The 19213-nt window shown below is 49.5% G+C and overlaps 2 protein-coding genes across 6 annotated transcripts in view; both read right to left on the bottom strand.

Annotated features, from left to right (window-relative positions):
* BANP (BTG3 associated nuclear protein) overlaps window positions 1-10302 on the bottom strand; it is a 113534-nt gene extending 103232 nt beyond the window's left edge. For 4 of the 5 annotated variants that reach the window (XM_025920475.2, XM_086688727.1, XM_025920469.2 and 1 more), the window contains exon 1: window positions 9990-10095. The gene's annotated coding sequence lies outside the window, so the exon portion shown is untranslated. Of the gene's footprint in view, window positions 1-9989; window positions 10096-10284 lie in introns of those variants that run through there. The other variant, XM_086688726.1, reaches the window with a different exon arrangement.
* Window positions 1925-16097, bottom strand: LOC147573294 (uncharacterized). Its single transcript, XM_086690880.1, has 5 exons — window positions 16034-16097; window positions 15259-15344; window positions 10514-10589; window positions 8572-9997; window positions 1925-5887 (listed from the first exon to the last, which is right to left on the bottom strand). The coding sequence occupies exons 1-4, from the start codon at window positions 16095-16097 to the stop codon at window positions 8979-8981; spliced, it is 1245 nt and encodes a 414-aa protein (XP_086547006.1). The 3' UTR covers window positions 1925-5887; window positions 8572-8978.
* Window positions 16098-19213: the final 3116 nt, after the last annotated feature.

The raw sequence follows: 19213 nt of genomic DNA on the forward strand, positions 1-19213 counted from the left end.
CTTCGTGCGGCGTGCTGTGAAGCCTGGGGAAGAAGGCGGACAGCAGTCGGAGGGTGAGGATACTACAGCGTCCTACTCTCCTCTCTCTACCTCGCAATTTCACAGAAACCAAACAAAACCACTAGCACGTGCCTAAATGTCAAGGGAATCTGTAACCCTAGCCAGGCAACATAAAAACAAAAGAAGATTAACTCCCAACTTGAGCAGTCGTTAAAATAAGTAACAATGACAGATGGCAGAGGCAGGGACATTTCCAGAGGTTTCTGATCCACACAACCTGTCAAGCAAGTGCGACCCCTCCGAGGCAGGGCCGATAACCAAGGAGAACTATTCACAGGATCCAGAACGGAAAACAGACCAAAGCCTGAGGAGACTGGCCAGGTTGTGTCATAGACACTGGCTGACCCAAGCACAGCCCTCACGAGGGCTCGGTGGAGGCAGACGCATCCCACGCCACCATCACCGTGGGGGCCAAGAATCTGTTTACACTCTTGGTACTAGATGCAGCATCCTGGCACTGTTTTCCTTAAGATCAGAGTTCTCGATGTGTAACTGAGGACAAAACAAAGAAGGAAAGGAACTGTACTTAGAACCCCAAAATCAACTGGATCGGGTCTAAGACAGAAACAAAAGTCCATGCAAGCAAAACGTCCATGTAAAGCATGTATCCTAATTTTTGAAAGTCACATCTGTAGTCACATGCCTGAATCAAACTAGGATGCCTTCCCACTACTGCTCAAGAACACCAGGAAGCCTGTGTGAGACGCGAGGAGTTTGGATTTTAGGCTGCAAACAGCTCTAGGCCCTGAAACTTGGTGAATGCTGGGCTAATGGCTTCACAAGTGCTCAGATCTGCCCTCCACACCAGCCTCCTCCTCCTCTGCAGGAGACATTCAAGAGTCTGCCCTGAGCCAAACAACCAGGACAAGGTGATCTGGGTCTCAGACCCCAACACTCCCCCTCCTCGAAACCAGCCCACACAACATAAGGCAATCCTATTAGCAACAGAGCCGAAATACATCTTTGGAGAGGACTGTCCCACCTATGTCGGAAGAAGTGCTACACGGAACCCAAAACTCCAATCCACAGGCGCGGGGGAACCCAGTAAACTGGGACTCCAGTCACAAATGCGGACAGGGACAGCAACATAGGAGCCAGGAACTGCTTGCTACATGCTGAGACAATTCCAAATGAAACTTATTTTTAAATGTTAAGAAAACCTATTTGCTACACTAAAAAAATTTTACTTTGATAAAAGAAATATGACATAATTTAGCTGCCTTTCAGAAACGTTTTCACCCTGGCCCATTAACCTGACTTTCAGGAGGGGAGGATGAGGGGGGCGGGATGAATTTCAATTCAGAAACCCAAAATATTTATGCTCTGATTAAACACACACACACACAGATCCAGCCCTGAGCAGGTACCCCTGTAAAGTAACCCTTAACTCACCCAATAGGGTTATATATACTTGAGGGCAACCTTAGGTAATTTAACCTTTTTAAAAATAACTCTAGCAAATGATACCATGTAAGGTCAGGTTCATTTCGGACTCACAATTCTAGCACGTTCTAACCACAGCTCATTTACACTTGGAACTAATGACCTGAGTGGACTTTTGAAAGAGCTACGCATTCGGCCTCTTGGCTGAGTCTCCCACTCCTCTCTCAATAGAAGGGCAGAAGGAAAGGATTATTCAAAGTGACTTTTGTCAGCAATAAATTTGACTTCTGATTTTATTAAACTTGCAGTTTGTGAGGAGTGTGGGCCTAATTTATAATTATGTGGGCCAGGGCAAATATTCTTGGGGAAAAAGATTCATCAAAGTGCATACAAGAATCCCTTTTTCTTTTGCTATCAAGGACATTATTGGGATGACTAGGAAAACCTGAATTAGATCTGTTGCTCAGATAATAGAGATGTATCAACGTTAAATTCCAAATTTTAATAATTATGTTGTGGTTGTATGAAAGAATATCCCTGGTTTTTAGGAAACAGCCACATAAGTGGTTGAGTAAGAGGACATCATTATCTTACTCTGTACAGAAAAAAATACACATATACAGCTGTAGTGAGGAGAGGTGATAAAGCAAATACAAAACAGTAACATCCGAGAAGACTGTTACAATTCTTTGTACTATTCCTGCAACGTCTAAGCCTGAAAACACCCAGTCCTTAAGAGGTGCCGAGGCTTTTGCTCTCCAAAGGCAGTGAGGACAGAAGATTCTCATCTGAAGGTGACTTTGTCATCACTGTATTTCCGAAAGGCTGCCACCCGATCCTTCCTTTCCAAGTAGACTTTTCTAAAATGAACCGAAAGTGTCTGACCTACGCTCTCAGCGCCTTCAGCAGATGAATGAGACGGCTTGGAGGACTTCTTCCAGATCACCCCAAAGTCTCGAGGTCTGCACTCGAGAGCAAGGCGCTCCCAGGGAACAGCGCAGCAATCTGTAAGACGAGGACCGTGCTCGAACAGCACCTGGCACCGGCTGAAGTATTCCCATCATCTGTTACTGAACCCCCAGCTTTGACTTATTTCTCCAACTTGCATCAGCACTTTTAAGTCTAGAGCTTGGAGATTCACAAACTGTAGCCCACGGGCCAAATCCTGCGTTTTTGTAGATAAATTTTACTGGAAAACAGCGACACCCATTCTGGCCTCCACCCTTCAAGGGGGAAAAGCTGAGCAGTTGTGACAAGAGACCCCAAAGCCAAAAAAAATTTATTTAATCTGGGCCTTTACAGAAAAAGTTTCCTGACTTCTGCCCTAGAGCTCCCAAGTGTTTAGTGACATTTGTGGAATCTTTAGAATCTCGAAACTGCCTTGAGACTGAGGGGTAAGGAAATCAGGAACTATTCCTGCAGAAGAGTAATCTTGACCTTCTGGAAGAGGGGCCTGCGCGACCACAGGACGGTTTGGTTGCCTTCAGGTCTCAGTGATCTTGCTGCCCCAACTCCTGTTAGCTGTAAGGAGTGACTTCTGATTCATATTATGGTGGATCCAGAGAAATCCCAACGAGGTACAGCAGGCCGAGTTCTTGAATGGTCCCCAGAACTCAAGACGCAAATCTAACCGCCCTTTTTATTAGCAGCTATGCTTGAAGGGAACCCCAAGCAGTATGCATCTGCTTTCATCGTATGTCACCCCGTCAGCTTTTCTCCTAGCATAGCATGATTGCAATTTTACATAAATTTAAACTACACAAATCTAAAATAACCTATTAAACCCTCACTTTGCAAAAAACATGAACATTTTTTGCAGCCACTTTTAGCAGGTAAACAGGACGCTCAGCTTTCTTTGTCCAATTCCGTTTAAAAACACATGGGGTGTGAATTAACACGGCTTCGGCATCTTCAGGGAAGCATTCTGGCATAAAAGGCAGCCTAATGCAGCACCTTGCTCCCGAGGACCATCCCTGGCTCCTGCCGACGAGTCCACAGGATGGTGTGGCAGCAGACAGGCGCACCCCAGCCATCTACCTGCCGATGGATCACAGGGCTGAACCGTGGTGACAGCAGGAACCAAAGCCTGGGTCCACGGTTCTTGATGTGTCTTTGAGGTGAAGATGCCCGAGGCTCTGGCCACACCCACCGGACCCAATTGCCACCCAGGGAGTCCAGCAGTACACACACATCAAGTTTTCACTGCCAGTGTCATCCAAACCCCTTTCTAGAAAGTTCAGAAAGGTTAAGCCATGCTTCAAGTTATTCGGTGATTTTCTACCTTGTGAAAAAAAAGGAAAATAATCACTACAGACCACAAGCAGCAGTTTTTGAAGCTCAGAATACAAATCTTTATTACTAAACAGTTCGTCAGTACAGGCTTCTGGCCACAGTTGCTTGATTGGCTCAACGCATCCCGGGTTTCCTGACAGCATTCCCACCCGTGAGGGCAGGCCTCCGTCCCTACCTGGGCCCCCGTCCAACCCGCCTGCACTTTCAGTGCCCTACGTACGCTCAACTATTTTATCTAATACAAGATAAATTAGGACAAGGAAATGGTAGTCAATTTCCACATATACATTCATACCACCTATCTACTTTTTCAGGGACTCAATTAAAACATGTTCTCATCTCTGCCTTCTCTGGCCCTTCCTGTTGGACATTCGTCTTCCACGCTTATGCACTGTAAGCGACCTGACCTCCTGAGGTATTCTGGGGCACCATGGAGGTAGATGGCCCAAAACATTCAATTATATTGGACACTTCTTGACCGTGGGTAGAAGTGAAAGGTACAGAAAAGTTAATTCAATATAGGAATCGATTTCACGTGATGTCACTATATTTTGGACGTACCGTCCGCGTGTGGCTTAAGAAGTTCATGCTCCCATCACAATTTAATTCAAGAACAATCACAGGTTTCAAGGGATGGGAGGCTCCAGGGGCTGCCCCCAGGCTCTGCTTCCTCTTAAAGAGGCACACACCGATGCTCTGTGATGAGGATGCCACACCTCACCACTGCACTGGGGGGTGAGGAGTCCAGAACTTCCTCCGGGGGGGGCAGTCCGGCCACAGCCCTGGACAACGGACAGAGCCAAAAAGGTGAGGCAGATAGCATAAAGTTGAATTATCAGCTGAAGCTCTAACGTGTAACTGGTTTCACAACATGCACAAGATGAAAATGGGAAACCTAAACGTTATTTGATCGCTACCCTGAAAAGCAGGCAGGACGGGACTGCTGTTTCCAATTCTTGCGGACGCGCTAAATGAGCTCCAGGCACTGGCCCCCAGCAAGAAAACAAGGGTAGCTTTTTAGGAGCAAACTGCAGGGCGCTGGGGCCCGGTCCCCCAGGTCACGATTGAGCCCTGCGGTGGGCTCTGTGCTGGCAGTGCGGAACCTGCTTGAGGTTCTCTCCCCTTCTGCCTCTCTGGCCCTCCCCACTCACGTGCGCATGTGCACTCTCTCAAAATAAACTTCACCAAAAAAAAAAAAAAAGAGAGAGACAGAGCAAATTGCAACAATGAGATCCCACTCAATATTTGCTCTCAAATTCCCTAAAACTCCCCCTCACAGCCCCAAAAGTGAACATTTCAGAATGCTTCAAAGTACTTCCAATGAACAATCCATTATGTGATGTTTTTATGACCATCATATACGTGAAGTCAGAGAACACAACAATGATCTTTATTTACCTGTTATAGGGAGGACTTTTTAAAGCTTTTTATCTGAGACAGTCTCACCAAAAACCTCAATGTGTATTTTCCCCCAGGAGCTTCTTCAAAACGAGAAAAATGTTTTCCAGATTATAAATAGCTAAACTGGTAAAGTTACACGCACATTTTAAAGTCAGTCTTGTGGGCTGTGTATTTAATGGTACCGCTAATGTTTTCAGAATTTATACAGTGTAGGTGAAGATCACAGGAAAAGTGAAGGCTAATACTCTACGTTGGGTGTTTTAACAATAAACCATTAACATAAACTCACCTAGGACCTGTGCCTGAAGCATCCATTTACCAATCCACAAAACGGGACTGTGGTGATCTCTTATTCCTTGGCACCCATCTAGCACAGGAAGTATTTCCGCAGCGTCAAAGTGCATATACCACACCTGCCATCTTTGCAAATGCAAATTCTAAGTCTTTCCCGGATTTTCGAGACCTGGACGCCTCTGAGGAGCAACAGTTAAGATTTTGGTGACTGTCTCTCAATCTGGGTTCACATGACCGCACTATGGGCACGCATTTCTGTCTCAGTGCAGGGCACAGTATGTCTTATTACTGGTTAAGGTGGTATCTGTCAGGTTTTTCCACCGTGAAGTTACCATTTTTCCCTTTGTGATATATAAACCTCTTGGGAGAGATACTTGGGGCTATGTAAGTATCACAGATTGGAGGACACTTCAGGAGACATGACAACTAAATGCAGAGTGGGATCCTGGATTAGATCCTGAAACAGAAAAAGGACATTAATGGAAAACTGATGAAATTCAGTTAGGTCTGTAATTTAGTCAATAGTGTTGTACTAATGCTAAGGTTCTGATTTTTAAGGACACTTGATTATGTAAGAAGTCAGCGTTATGGCAAGTGGGTGACAGGAACAGGGAAGCACTCTGAACTATTCCCCCAACTTTTTTTTAACTGTAAATTTACTTCAAAGTTAAAAGTTTACAAAGTTGCAGATTCTGATTCCATGTATGCTGGGGGCCTGAGAGTGTGCATTTCTCCCAAACACCTAGAGATGGCAAGGTCACTGATCCACGGACCACTTCACATGGGCCTCGCTGGGCCCTGACAAATGCAGCTGATGTATTTCACCGTGCACAACTTTCAAAGGACAATCGACTAAAATGCGTTGAGATTACGCTTTAGGGGCGCCTGGGTGACTCAGTCAGTTGAGCGCCAAACTCTGATTTTGGTTCTGGTCATGATCAGTTAGTGAGATTGAGCCCTTGGGATTCTCTCTCTCCTTTCTGCTCCTTCCCTGCTCGTTCTCTCTCCCTGTCTCAATATAAATAAATAAAACACGGGGCGGGGGGGGGGGGGGAGGCAGGGAATAAAAATATTTTGAGAAAATACTGTTAAAAGATTACACTTCAAGTACAGTAATCACTGTTTAACTGGAGGCAAATCCTTAAACTCGGGCATGCTTAAGTGCTATCTTTGTACGAGGACATGGTGTTAGAAGCCGGTGCGACGTGCCAAGACCGAAAGAAGAGTATGAAATCACAACCTTTTGTCTACGGTTGGCCTTGCCCAGCTGAGCTTGGCACTCCTCCAAGGCTGCAGAGCCAGAACCTCCAGCAGGAACGCACCACGTCCGCCCACACTGCAGCGCGGAGATGGCCATGGGGACAAGGAGTAGGCCACCCATTCCACTGACAGAAGGCACCCATTACCAAGGCCACAGGGAGGCAGGAGAGCAGAGTGACAAGAATGGGCTCTGGAATTCCTGTTCACAGTGAGAACTAGCCACAAAGGTGATCTCTGCTCATCCCATTAAAATGACTTTTAATCGCATATAATAAACCCACAAGAAAGAAGAGACAGGCAAGGTATTTTGCCAATTTCTGGGAGACTGAAAGGATCTAGGAGGACAAAGGAAACCACAACCTGGAGCACACAGGAATGGGTATGGCCAGAGGAGGGCTCTAAGCCTGTGGTAGGCCAGGACACTCGGCGAAGCAAGGGCTGAGCCTGCTCACAGAAGTGGGATCCCTGCACGAAAAAGCTATACAAGAGTCCTCCCTAGACCAGGGGGAGCAGCCCCAAATCAAAGGGGTCTTTCTTAAGCTGTAAGACACAGAGGAAAAGTCTCTGGATTCTGGCACTCAAAGTCCCACACAGTAACAAGTTCCCGATCACCTGAGGGGAGACCCGCACATTTTCAAAACCAGCCCCACAGACTCAGCTCTCTGCCTTTCTCTGGCCTTAGACAACAATAATTACCAATATTTAAGGAGTATTTGCCATATGAGCATGAAACCGGTATTTTTAAAAAGATGATGGCGACAGTGACACCAGAATAAGAAATCAGAGAATAAAAGAAATGAAAAAAAATCCTTACTGGTCTCCTCAAAGTCGAGAAGATAATGCATTCACAAAACAATAAACTGTGGGGGGAAAAAAGAGAATAAGCTCTTCGAAATTTTCAGTTGTGTTAATAAAAAATTTAAAAGATTGGGCAATATATCGAAGCCCTCTCCCAGAAATGAGAATAAAATGACAAAGGAAGAGAAGAAAGAGATTCAAGGGATCAATCCAAGATGTCCACCATCAAACTAATAAGAGCTCCTGAAAGAGTAAAAGCAGAAACAATTCTCAAATAAATACAAGAGAATTTCCCAGAGCTGAAAGGCAAGCCCCCAGAGGCACAGAGCACTCAAAGTGGGACTCCACATCCTGGGGCACTTTGAAAATGCCCCTAACACCAAAGAGGATCCTAAAGAGTTACCCAAAAGGAATAAGGCTACTTGGCAGAAGGTTCTCATTGAAATGATGAAGAAAGCCATGATTACACATGGAATCTTGAACAAACTCAGATGTATAATACAGGAAAATATCGGCAGTACACTTGTAACTGGCCTACAGAGTAATCAATCCAGATCAGAAAAAGAGGACAGAGACCTGGGGAGAAGATGGGACATTGGAGAGATCTGGCATGCTTTAAAATTTAAGACAAAGAATCATGGGAACAGCAAATGCAAAAATACCAAAAAAAAAAAAAAATAAAAAAAAAAAGGCCATTACCAACAACAGAAAAAACAAAAGGCTGTAGGAGAGAGAAAATGCACCACTCGGCCTTGAAGCAAACAGTATTTGTACAGTCATAAACAATTTAACACAGTTAATTCAGGGGGTAGAAAAAATGGCATCTGACCTGAAAAGCAAAATCATCTATCATAACAGAAAGTCGACAATGCGTAAAACTAATAAACCACCAACTTTCGCTTCAGGGCTATGGAAACCTTCCAGAAGGAACATTAAAAAGATTTCTTTGAGGAGAGAAACTGAAAGGCTGGGCAGGGGACTGCTGCTTCTCAATGTTCAAGTTTTTCACGGACATTTTACTGTGTATAGGACTTTGGTTAAAATATCGGATATACGGAGATATATATATATTAAAGCTCGAACCTCAGACAAACTGAGTTCAAAGCCTTGGCTCTGTGTGTCCTGGACGAGTCTCTTAACCTCTGTGGGCCTCCGCCACCTCACCGGATCGCTGGGACAAGAGACACTGGAAATGATTAGCAGTCCCAGCCACAGCACATAACCCACTAACGGCAGCCATTTCTGAAAACTTAAAGCCAACGGACGTGGTCAGCATCCAACATCACAAGAACGTACTCTTATCTTAACTGCGAGACGAGGAGAAAATGGGAGCCAAACATACAGAAAGAACTAGCCTCGCGGGCGGTTTGGGGGTTTCTGCTACCACCGGGCGTCTGTATCCCGGGGTACAGTCCCAAGGGCTGGATCTCGAATGGCCGGGTGACCTACTTTCTGACCGCCTGCTCCCCCGCTCCCGCAGGACCACCTGACTACCCCCAAGTTCGCTCCCGTCTCCCGAACGGCCAATCGCAAGTGTGCCCGAGAAGGGGCCGGCCCCTCCCACCGACCACCTTCCCCGGGCGCCGCCGCACCAACGCCGCCGGGCCCGGGAGCGCCTTCCGGGGCGGGACAGGTAATTCCGAACGGGCCGCCAAGAGCCACTCCGGTCGAACAGACCCAAAGCCGGGCAAAGTCTCGGTCCTCAGACGCCCACAGGTGTGGGCAGCTCTTCCGGGAGCACTCAGGTCTTCAGTGAAAACCCAGCCCCGCGTGAAGGCGGCGTCTCCAAGGTGCTCACACGGTGCAGGTGGGATCGGCATCCGAGGCCGCACTTCCGAAGGGCCACACCAAACAGGCGGGGAGGGGGACCGAACCCCTAAATCTTTCCTCGCGGACGACCCCCCCCCCCCTGCTCCGGGAGCCCTCGGCCGAGCGGGGGCGTGCGCTCTCGCCCGCCGGTGCCCCAGGGCACACGCCGGCCCGGACACCGGCCTGACAGCGGCCACCGGCGCCGGGCTCGCTCGCGGCGCCGTCACCCCTCGTCCCCGCCAAGCGGCAGGGGCGGCCCCGCCACCGCGCGCGGCCGCGGGCGCCCGGTCCCCCGCCCGTCCCACCGGCGCGGCGCGCGGCACCCCGGGGGGAGCGAGGCTCGCGCGCGGCCCCACGCCCGGCCCGCCGCCGGGAGCGCCGCCGGGGCCAGGGGGCGGGGGAGGGGCGGGCTCGCGGCGGGCGGCGAGGAGAGGCTGACGGGGGCGGAGGGCCCGCGGCGGGGAAGCAGCAGGAACCGGGAAGGGGGACCGGGGGAGCGGAGGGCGCCGACAGGGCCGAGGGCGGCGGGCCGTTGGCCGGCCGCGCAGGGCGTCCCGGGCGGGGGCGGCGGGCGCGGCGGCCGGAGGAGGGCGCAGGGAGGAGGGAGGAGGGGAGATCTCGCTCTCGCTCTCGCTCTCGCCCCGCGGGAAGGGGGAGGTGGAGACGCGACCGGCTGCGGGAGCTGCAATTACCGTGTGGGCTGCGGAATTCTCGTGGTGTTTGTCGGGGAGATGCGATAATGGCGTCCGTCCTCGCGAGAGAAGCCGCCGCTCTGCGCAGGCGCCGCGAGTCCCTCCCCGCGGCCCTCCGCCCGGCACCGTCTGCGCACGCTCCCTAAGCGGGGCGCGCCGGGCGCAGGGACGGGGCGAGGGGGTGGGGCCTGCCGCTCGGAGCCTCCCGCGCGCGCTTTCGCCCGCGCCGACGACCGCCGAGCATGCGCACGCGTCCTCCTGCCGCGCCCTAGTTTGGGCCTCTGAGGGTCCTTACCTCCTCAGCGTAAGTTCCGTCTCCGCGTTAGCCCAGTGGGAAGCTGCGTCGGTGGACCGTGAGAGGAATTTACATTTTTCTCTGAGGCCGAATGAATAGGAATCCGTTCTCCCCTCGACGACTACATATCCCAGAGGGCCGTGCGCGACCCGCTAGCGGTGCTTTCTGGGAATCGTAGTCCCTGCGTGTGCGCTCTGCCTGCCGGTACTTGTAGTCTCTCTCTCCGTACTCGGGTCTCCCGTCAGGGGCCGCGCCCGCGGCTGCTGGGACTTGTAGTTGAGACGCGGGGGTCGCGGCCGCTGCCGCTGGGGAGGCGCGCCCCCAGGTAATAGGAGGTGCCCCGGGCTCCCCGGCGTCCGTCCACACCTCCCGGCGCTCACGAGTGGAAAAACGTGTGTGTGGTTATGTGGTATATGTACCGTATGTAACTAATGTGTTACCGTACGAGACGTGCGTCAGTAATGTATAGGCTATCTTATGGACGAGCACGAATTCGGTGTGTGGACGTGTTCCACGTATGTAGCATAAATGCACGCTTGTTGGCACTCGTGGGAAGAAATCACTGAACTGTAGACAATCCCCAGAAACGATTCCTGCTGACTGCCATCAGCATTGCGCCTCACGTGGGCTGGGGTTCCCATTGCTTTTCCTTCTTCTCTCTACTCGCCTCTGTTTTCCGAGTTGTTTACGATGAGCAAGAACAAGGCTGTGGAGCTATTTTCATTTGGGAAAGAAAACGCTTCCCTGCAAGTTTCCTGCCCACTTCCCTTTTTGCCAGGGACAAAAAGCCCAATTCAGGGCAGTAACGCGCCGTGTGACCTTGGGCAACCTCGTTGGTTAGAATCTCTTCCAGAATTAACACCTGGGAGCTCTCCTGAGGCTGGTCATTGGGTTTCTTTGCAGGAAAAGTGCCTTAAAGAAATTCCAGAGAAGAGTCACAGAAGCTCAGTGCTGGAAGAGATATTTATTCACATTGAAATGAGAATTTTCCTGTCTACAGATGAGGGAAAATTGCTCAGCAAGGTCACGCTGCTGGAAAAAGACAAAAGCGGAGTTTGGAATCCAAAACACTGTGGTCTAGAGTCTGCTCATAGTGGGGGAAAAGGGTTGTGGAAGCTGAGCACACAGATCCTGAGAGATGAGTGGCTGCAAAATGGTTTTAGACGGCCGTGCCTTCTGTCCCCACCCCTGCCTCAGTCATAGCCAAGTCTAAAACTTAACTGAGATTTCTTAGATACGTGCGTATCTGACGAGAACGCAGGTAACTGTAGACTGGCAATTTCGTGTCGTTTCAAAACATCACACAGTTCCTTGTCTGTAGCTCCAGTGCAGGTGTGGGTGGCCGGCTCCTTCCTGGCCGGGCCTTGCACACTGCGGGGCCCCAAGCCACTGCCAAGTCATCATCAGACAGTAAGCCCATCAAAACTGTCTGCGCTTATGCCAGAGTCGCTGACTTCTCTTTCTCGTTGTTGATGACTCAGATTCGTGCGTTTTACACTTAGCCACCCAGGAAGCTCAAATAAAGGAGAGTGTTAATATTGACATCTAGCTGATTAGCCACGGTTTTAAAAATAATTAAATAGCCGGCCGTTGGCAAAGCCAGCTGTCCACCAAAGAAGGGCTGCTTCCCTATTGCAGAGGACCCTGCTCCACGCCAGTCAATTCGTACACGATTCCTGTCCAGGTTCTGGAGGTAATGAGGCTAGTGTCCTGTTAGTGGGGGCTTTATGGCCAGAGAGGGAGGGCACTCTGGCCTGGATGGTACCAGAAACGGGGGAACCCCCTTCCACGTGTGCGCACTGGGCATTCGCAGAGATCTCAAAGGCCCCATCAAAATTGTGCGATGCCGTTTCCAGCAGACCCTGGGATCCTGCAGAAGCGTCCTGTTCCTGAAGATGTCATTAGGATGAAGCCAAGTCCATTATTCGTGAAACTCTCAGTTGCCCAGGAAAAAGCCTAGAAAACAGCACAGTTGTCTGTAAGAGCAGGGACATGGAGTTGGCCTGACCTGGGCTTGGAAGCCAGGCTCTCCTGTGGCACGTGTTGCACTGCCGAGGCCTCGTGAGCCTTGGCCGCCTCCTCCGGAAACTGGCGTCTCGGACTCACAGCTCATGGGAATATTGGGAGGATTCAAGGAAGTAAGAGCTTGTAAAGGGTTTCGCAGAAGGCCCGACTCAAGAAATGATTGTATTATCGTATGTTAAGTTGCTGTGCCTTGAGTCAGGCATATATTATAGTCCGTATTCTTTGTGAAGAACGTGACGTTCAGAGAGGTTAACACCCAGGGTCACACGGCCAAGGCAGTGCTAGAACTGTGAGGTGGAAGGTTGTGAAATCTGGCAGGAAGGGTGGTTAGGATATGGGCTGTGCGGGTCCCTGTTGGCCAAAGGATGCGTTTTGTCTTGATCCTAAAATAACCAAAGCCTTTTCAAGGTTTGGGACAAGGGTAGATATGATCAGATTTGCATTTTCAAAAGTTGCTTTAGCTGGAATGATGAAAAATGAATTGGGCATGGGGAGGAGGGTTCCTAAGTGAATTTGGGGGAGTACTTGAGGAGGCTGTGGCAGGGGTCCTGGCAAGAGGTGACGGAAGCCTGAACTAGGGTGGTCACAGTGGAGAAGAGATGTCATGGGATGAGATCAAAAGGACTTGACCCCCAACCTGATACTGGGGACGGAGGCAAGGCGCAGGGCTTGGGGGTGGCATCTGGGATGTCACCTGAGCCTGCAATTACGGGAAAACAGATGGATAGAAGCACCATTCCCTGAGATGAGGAGCTCCGGGCACCACCAGCCACTGACCACCAGCCACAGCTCTGGAGACTACCCCGAACAGTGCCTCTTTATAATTTGTCCACCTACAGGGGATGATCTGTCATTCCGCTCCTACCCCGGGACACCTTTTTCCGCCTCACACAAAAGCACCTGCTAGGAAGAGATGAGGTTGGGGGATGAACGATGATAGAGGAGTCCGTGGGTGGTTCAGGGAAAATGGGACGAAGCAACGCTCAGCAGGCACTGTAGCCCCGTCCCCCACTTACGTGGATTCTAGCCAGACCCGAGACAGGCCACAGCCACACATTCTGGTCCGTCAAGAGAATTACGGGCCAGGAAGTACGTCAGCAACATGGTAGAATAGGAGGTCCCCCGTCACACACCCCCCTCAGCAACCATAATTCAACAGCCATCCATGGCTGAAGCCTTCCTGGAACCCTGAGACCCAGCTGTAGCCACTCGGCAGCCGTGGTCCAGGAACAGTCCCACCCACCAAGGGACACGGAGGGAAACCCACCCACCACGGCAATACAGTGAAAACCACACAATCATCTCATTAGATGCAGAAAAAGCATTTGACAAAATTCAGCACCCTTCATGATAAAAACTTTCAAAATAGCAATAAATGCGGTAATAGGCCTCAGCATAATAAAACCCATGTATGCAAACGGGTGTAGCCGCTGTCGAAAACAGTATGGAAGGTCCTCAAAAAATTGAAAATAGAACTACCACGTGATCCAGCAGCCACTTCTGGGTAAACATCCAAACGAAACGCAAACAGAAGAGACGTCCACACTCCCGTGTTCACCACAACTTCCTTCTCGATAGGAAGACATGGAAACAAGCTAAGTGGCCGTCAGTGGATGAAAAAGTTGTGGCATAGGTAAAAAATGGAGTACTATTCAGCTGCAAGAAAGAGGGACATCCTGCCATTTGTGACAACGTGGATGAACCTGGAGGGCATCATGCTAAGTGATGTAAGCCAGACACAGACAGGCACTGCATGGTCTCACGTGTGGAATCTAAAAAAGTCACACTTACAGGGCACCAGGGTGTCTCGGTCAGTTAAGCATCCCACTTCCGCTCAGGTCACGATCTCGTGGTTCATGAGTTTGAGCCTCACATCGGGCTCTGTGCTGCCAGCAAGGAGCCTGCTTGGGATTCTCTCCCATACCGCACGAGCTCTCTCTCTCTCTCTCTCTCTCTTGCTCTCTCTCTCTCTCAAAAATAGGTAAATAAACATTTTTTAAATAAAATAAAGTAAAAAAAAAAAAAAAAAAGTCGAACTTCCAGAAGCAGACAGTAGAAGAGTGGTTATCAGGGTCAGGGTGAGGGAGATGGGAACGCTGGTCAAAGTGTACAGACTTCCAGTTAAAAAAAATTTTTTTAATGTTTATTTGTTTTTGAGAAAGAGAGACACCGAGTACGACTGTGGGAGAGGCAGAGAGAAAGGGAGACACAGAATCCCAAGCAGGCTCCAGGCTATGAGCCATCAGCACAGAGCCCGATGCGGGTCTCAAACTGACAAACGGCGAGGTCAGACCTGAGCCGAAGTTGGACGCATAACCGACTGAGCCACCCAGGTGCCCCCGGACTTCCTTCCAGTTTTAAGATGAATGCACTTGGGGATCTAACGTAGAGTATGGGGACTACACCGTGTACTTGGAAGTGACCAAGACCTCAAGCACTCTCACCACAGAAAGAGCAATCCTAACTGTGTCAGGTGGTGGAGTTGTTCATTAACCTGCTTGTGGTCGGACTTTCATAGTGTATACGCACGTGAAATTGTCATCTTCTTTGTCCATTTTACTTCAATAAGGCTGGAAAATAAATTATTTTTTTAAAGTCTTCAGGGAGAACTCTATGCAGTCACTGCTGCATGGACAGGATGTCCTGTGAATCTGGGAAAGGTACCGAAACGTCCTGTGCCTTCTTTTCCACCCCTGGAAAGTGTGGTGTTGAGACCTCATAAAAGTCACCTGTGACATAGGTGCCTTTGCGTACAGATTGTGACATGGACTCCACTCCTGGCTCATATTACCTCTGTGTGGCTCTGGACCAGTCACATGACATCCCTGGCCTTGGTATCCTCATCTGTAAAATGGGACAATAAAATCTACTTGGCAGAGTTGTTTCTAAATTTTGAAATTGACCATGGGAAGTGCTCACCACAGCATCTGGCACAAAGGGGACGCTTACCCTGATGTTGTTGTCAAACTTTATATCCATGCAAATGACTTGGACGCTACCACTGCTAATGAGACATCCATCGCTGCCACTGTCGACTGCTCACAGGGGCCGAGTGCTGGGCCTTTACTGGATCACGTAATAACCCGCTCCTCTAGCTACACTTTGCCAGGGCTGCTTGACTGCTTTTTTTCTCCGTCTCTCTCTCTCTTTTTTTTATTACAGTTAAATACACATCACATAAAATTTACCATTTTAACCGTTCTAAATACACACTTCAGTGCTATTAAGTACCTTCACAAAGTTGTGCAACCATCACCACTAACTTGTTCCAGAACCTTTCTGTCTTCCCCAAAACGGCTTCCCCATTATCCATCACTCCCGCACCCCCCAGCCCTGGCAACCCCTCACCTGCTTTCCGTCTCTATATGTTTGCCTGTTCTGGATATTTCATATAAGGGGCATCCTACAACTTGTGGCCTTTTGTGACTGGCTTCTTTCACTCATATGACATTTTCAAGGGCCGTCCATCCCCGTTGTAACGTGTGTTAGGCCTGCGCATCTTTTTGTTGTTGTTGTTGTTACTTAATCTTATTTTTTAGAGCAGTTTTCGGTTCACAGCAAAGCAGAACGGGAAAGTACAGAGACAGCATGTGCAGCCCTCGCGTGTCCACGCTCACGGCCTCCCCCCCGTCACCAGCATCCCCCGTCAGAGTGGGATATTTGTGACAGTTCGCGAGGCCTCCAGTGACACGTCGTGGTCACCCAGAGGTCACTCTTGGTGTACCGTCTTTGTATCTCTGGCAGATATTTTCTCCCGGTCTGTGGCTTGTCTTCTCGTCCTCTGACATTGTCTCTCACACGGCACAAGTGTCTCGTGTCAAGGAAGGCTCACGTGTTAGTGATCTCTCTCCCGGACCGCGCCTTCGGTGCCGTATCTGAAAAGGCATCACCACACCCAGGGTCACCTAGATTTTCTCCCGTGTCATCTTTGAGGACTTTTTAGTTTTGCATTTTACATTTCGACCCGCGATCCATTTTGAGATCATTTTTACGAAGGGCATAAGGTCTGTGTCTCGACTGATTTTTTTGCACGTGGATGTACAGTTGTCCCAGTGCCGTCGGTTCAGAAGATGCCTTCGCTCTTTTGTCACCGCCCAGTCCCCCGAGGTCGATTTCCGGGCTCCCTTCCATCCCATGGACTGATCTGTATATTCTTCAGCCAACACCACACTGCCTTGATTACTGTAACTTCGTTTTTGATGACTGATTAATTGCATTTTGTGATACTGTTTTGGTTTTTTTTCTTAATCCACTCATCCTTTGCTGAACATTTGGGTCATTTCTATGTTTTGGTTATTATGAATAATGCTGCTGTGCACGTTTGTGTACAAGCATTTACGTGGACGTATGTCTTCATTCCTCCTGGGTGTGTACCTTGGAACCAAATTGCCGGCACTCATGATAACTCTGCATTTGACTTACCGAAGAGCCCGCGTGCCCTCCTAAATGACACTCCTCATTGTTCTCGGTGAGCAAATGCTGCTTTCCCGATTCAGAGAGGCCCACACCGAGAGGAACCGACAGCCAGCTGCACCTCACCAGCCTTGTGGGCGCACCGCCTTGGAAGCGGGTCCTCCGGTCCCAGATGGGCCGTCTCAACTGTGGCCTCCTGGGGCAGAGACAGGCACTTTCTACTGAGCCCTGCCCAGATGGCGGTTGTGTGAGCCCAAGCACGTTGTCTTCAGCCCCCACGTTTTGGAGTCATTTGTCAGTGAGCACAGGATAATTGGGGCACGGACTTATGTGCACCCTTTTTATTCCAACCCAGACTCTCCTCGCGCCACGTAAGTATTTGGAATAGATGACTGGCCATTCCCCGCAACGGAGCAAGCACGGATTATACACTTTGCGTTGGGCCTGTGGAAGCAAACAGCCACGAGGCAAGGCTCAATGAGACAATGAGCTCAAGACCCCATACCTGAGCCCTGACTCTGCCAATTTCCAGCGAGGGAGAGCTTAGACAATGCGCGCGTCACTGCTCCGAGCTTCGGTTCCTTGTCTGTAGGACGGAGACCCAAGTGCCTACAAGTTAGCGCCCTTTGGGCCACGGGGGAATGTAAACTGGCTGAATACAATCAGAGGAACTCCTTGATTTCCATAAGTGACAAGTTTGGAAGTGCATTTCAGGATACGGGAGTGGAAATTGCTTGGCTGAGGCAATGTCATGTACTCTGTCACGCTCTCTCTCCGTCCCTCTCTCCTTTTCCAGCCTTCCGGCCCCGGGGCTCACTTTGTCTCCGTTCTTGAGCACGGTCTCAAGAAGAGTTCCCAGCAACTGCACACGGTGCACACCTTACCAGTCTAAGTCTCTTTCCCCATAATTGCAGCGAAACTTCCGGAGTTAACACTGATTGGTCAGTTCAGGTTACCTGTAAATGACCTTCCCTCTGGTTGGCCAAACCCGAGATACGTCAGGGATGGGGTCAGCTTGACCTGAGCCCCATGGATGGCCAGTGGGGGAGGGCTAGTGTCCCCGGGAAGACTCGGGTGATGTTATCAGAGGGAGGGGGCCGGGTGTCAGGCACGCATACACGGCATCTGCCCCAAGCACGAGTGTCCCAGGGCTCTCACGAGACCCAAAAGCGGCACCCAAGCCCATGTGAGCAGTGGTGTCAACATTGATGTCTGTCCAATGGTGGTTTCTTTTCTCCCGGAAGCTGTTGATTTCTACTTTCCAGAAGGAAAGGTTGAGTATGTTTCAACAAAGAGGAGAAAGTGTTTCTCTTGGGCTCCCAGGCACCTTTGATCCATTGATTTTCATTTGACTCAGGAGATGGTGTAATTAAGCCAGGCAGGTGGTGAATATCTCAATAGCACTGCTGAGTTTCAACATCCTTGTGAACAAGAGATTTCCACTACAAAGCATCCCCTTGGCTGCTCAGGTCACGGAAACAGGTTTACAAATCCATAAAATCAATAAAAGCGTGTGCCCAAAATTGTACCATAAAAAAAAACAAACCCCGGAGAACAAAAGAGATTACTGTGGACAAAATGCACGTGGAAACTCGCATGTATTTGCAAGATTTTTGTCCAATCAGCATTTTTTCCTATTTCCTTCTTTTTTTTTTTTTCCCCAACTAGAACAGAATTTCTTTATGGACAGCGTATGTATCATTTGGAGATCTTAAAGTACTTTGGAGAGCATTCAGTTGCATTTAGGAATGAATGTGAATTTCTATCACGTAAGAATAAAGCCCTCTTTGGAGAGAGTGATGCCAAGAAATTCGAGGCGTCTCACACAAGAGCGAGCTCCACACTTTGATCACACAGTCTGCTCTATAAAAAGCTTTTGGCGTGGTCCTCCAACACATATGTATTTACGAATAAATCATTCCTGTGTGTTAGGTACTATTACTGTGTGCTCTATTAAACATGTAAAATAGAAGTTATGACCAGTGAGAGAGGAAATAACGATAGAAATTCCTATCTTTTCTTCCTGCATTTTGAAGGACAGTCTGGAGTTGGCTCACGTGACTGAGAGGCTTAGCCAAGTCCAAAATCTGATGGGGGGGAGAAGCAGCAGGCCGGAGACCTGGGGGAGACCTGCAGAGCCCAAAGGGAGACTCTGGCAGAATTCCCTCTTGCTCAGGGGAGGTCAGTCTTTGTTCTATTCAGGCCTTCAACTGATTGGATGAGGCCCGCCCACAGTGAAGCATGTCCACTGACTTAAATGTTAATCACATCCAAAAAATGTCTACACTGAAGGGCGCCTAGATGGCTCAGTCAGTTGAGCGTCCAACTTTGGCTCAGGTCATGATCTCGCGATCCATCCGTTCGAGCCCCACTTCAGGCTCTGTGCTGACAGCTCAGAGCCTGGAAACTGCTTCAGATTCTGTGTCTCCCTCTCTCTCTGCCCTTCCCCCATTCGTGCTCTGTCTCTGTCTCCCAAAAATAAACATTAAAA

The sequence above is a fragment of the Puma concolor genome, chromosome E2 (genome assembly GCF_028749965.1).
Source record: "Puma concolor isolate L17-30 chromosome E2, mPumCon1.1.hap2, whole genome shotgun sequence".
In the NCBI taxonomy this organism is placed as follows: domain Eukaryota; kingdom Metazoa; phylum Chordata; class Mammalia; order Carnivora; family Felidae; genus Puma; species Puma concolor.

Excerpts from the sequence above, each read along its gene's own strand:
- LOC147573294 (XM_086690880.1), bottom strand. The coding sequence starts at position 16,097 with ATGTCAGAGGACGAGAAGACAAGCCACAGACCGGGAGAAAATATCTGC. Across the intron at positions 15,345-16,033 it reads CTGCCAGAGATACAAAGACG|TCGACAGTGGCAGCGATGGA; the intron begins GTACACCAAGAG and ends CCCTGTGAGCAG. Across the intron at positions 10,590-15,258 it reads AGTTTGACAACAACATCAGG|CGGCAGCGGCCGCGACCCCC; the intron begins GTAAGCGTCCCC and ends GCGCCTCCCCAG.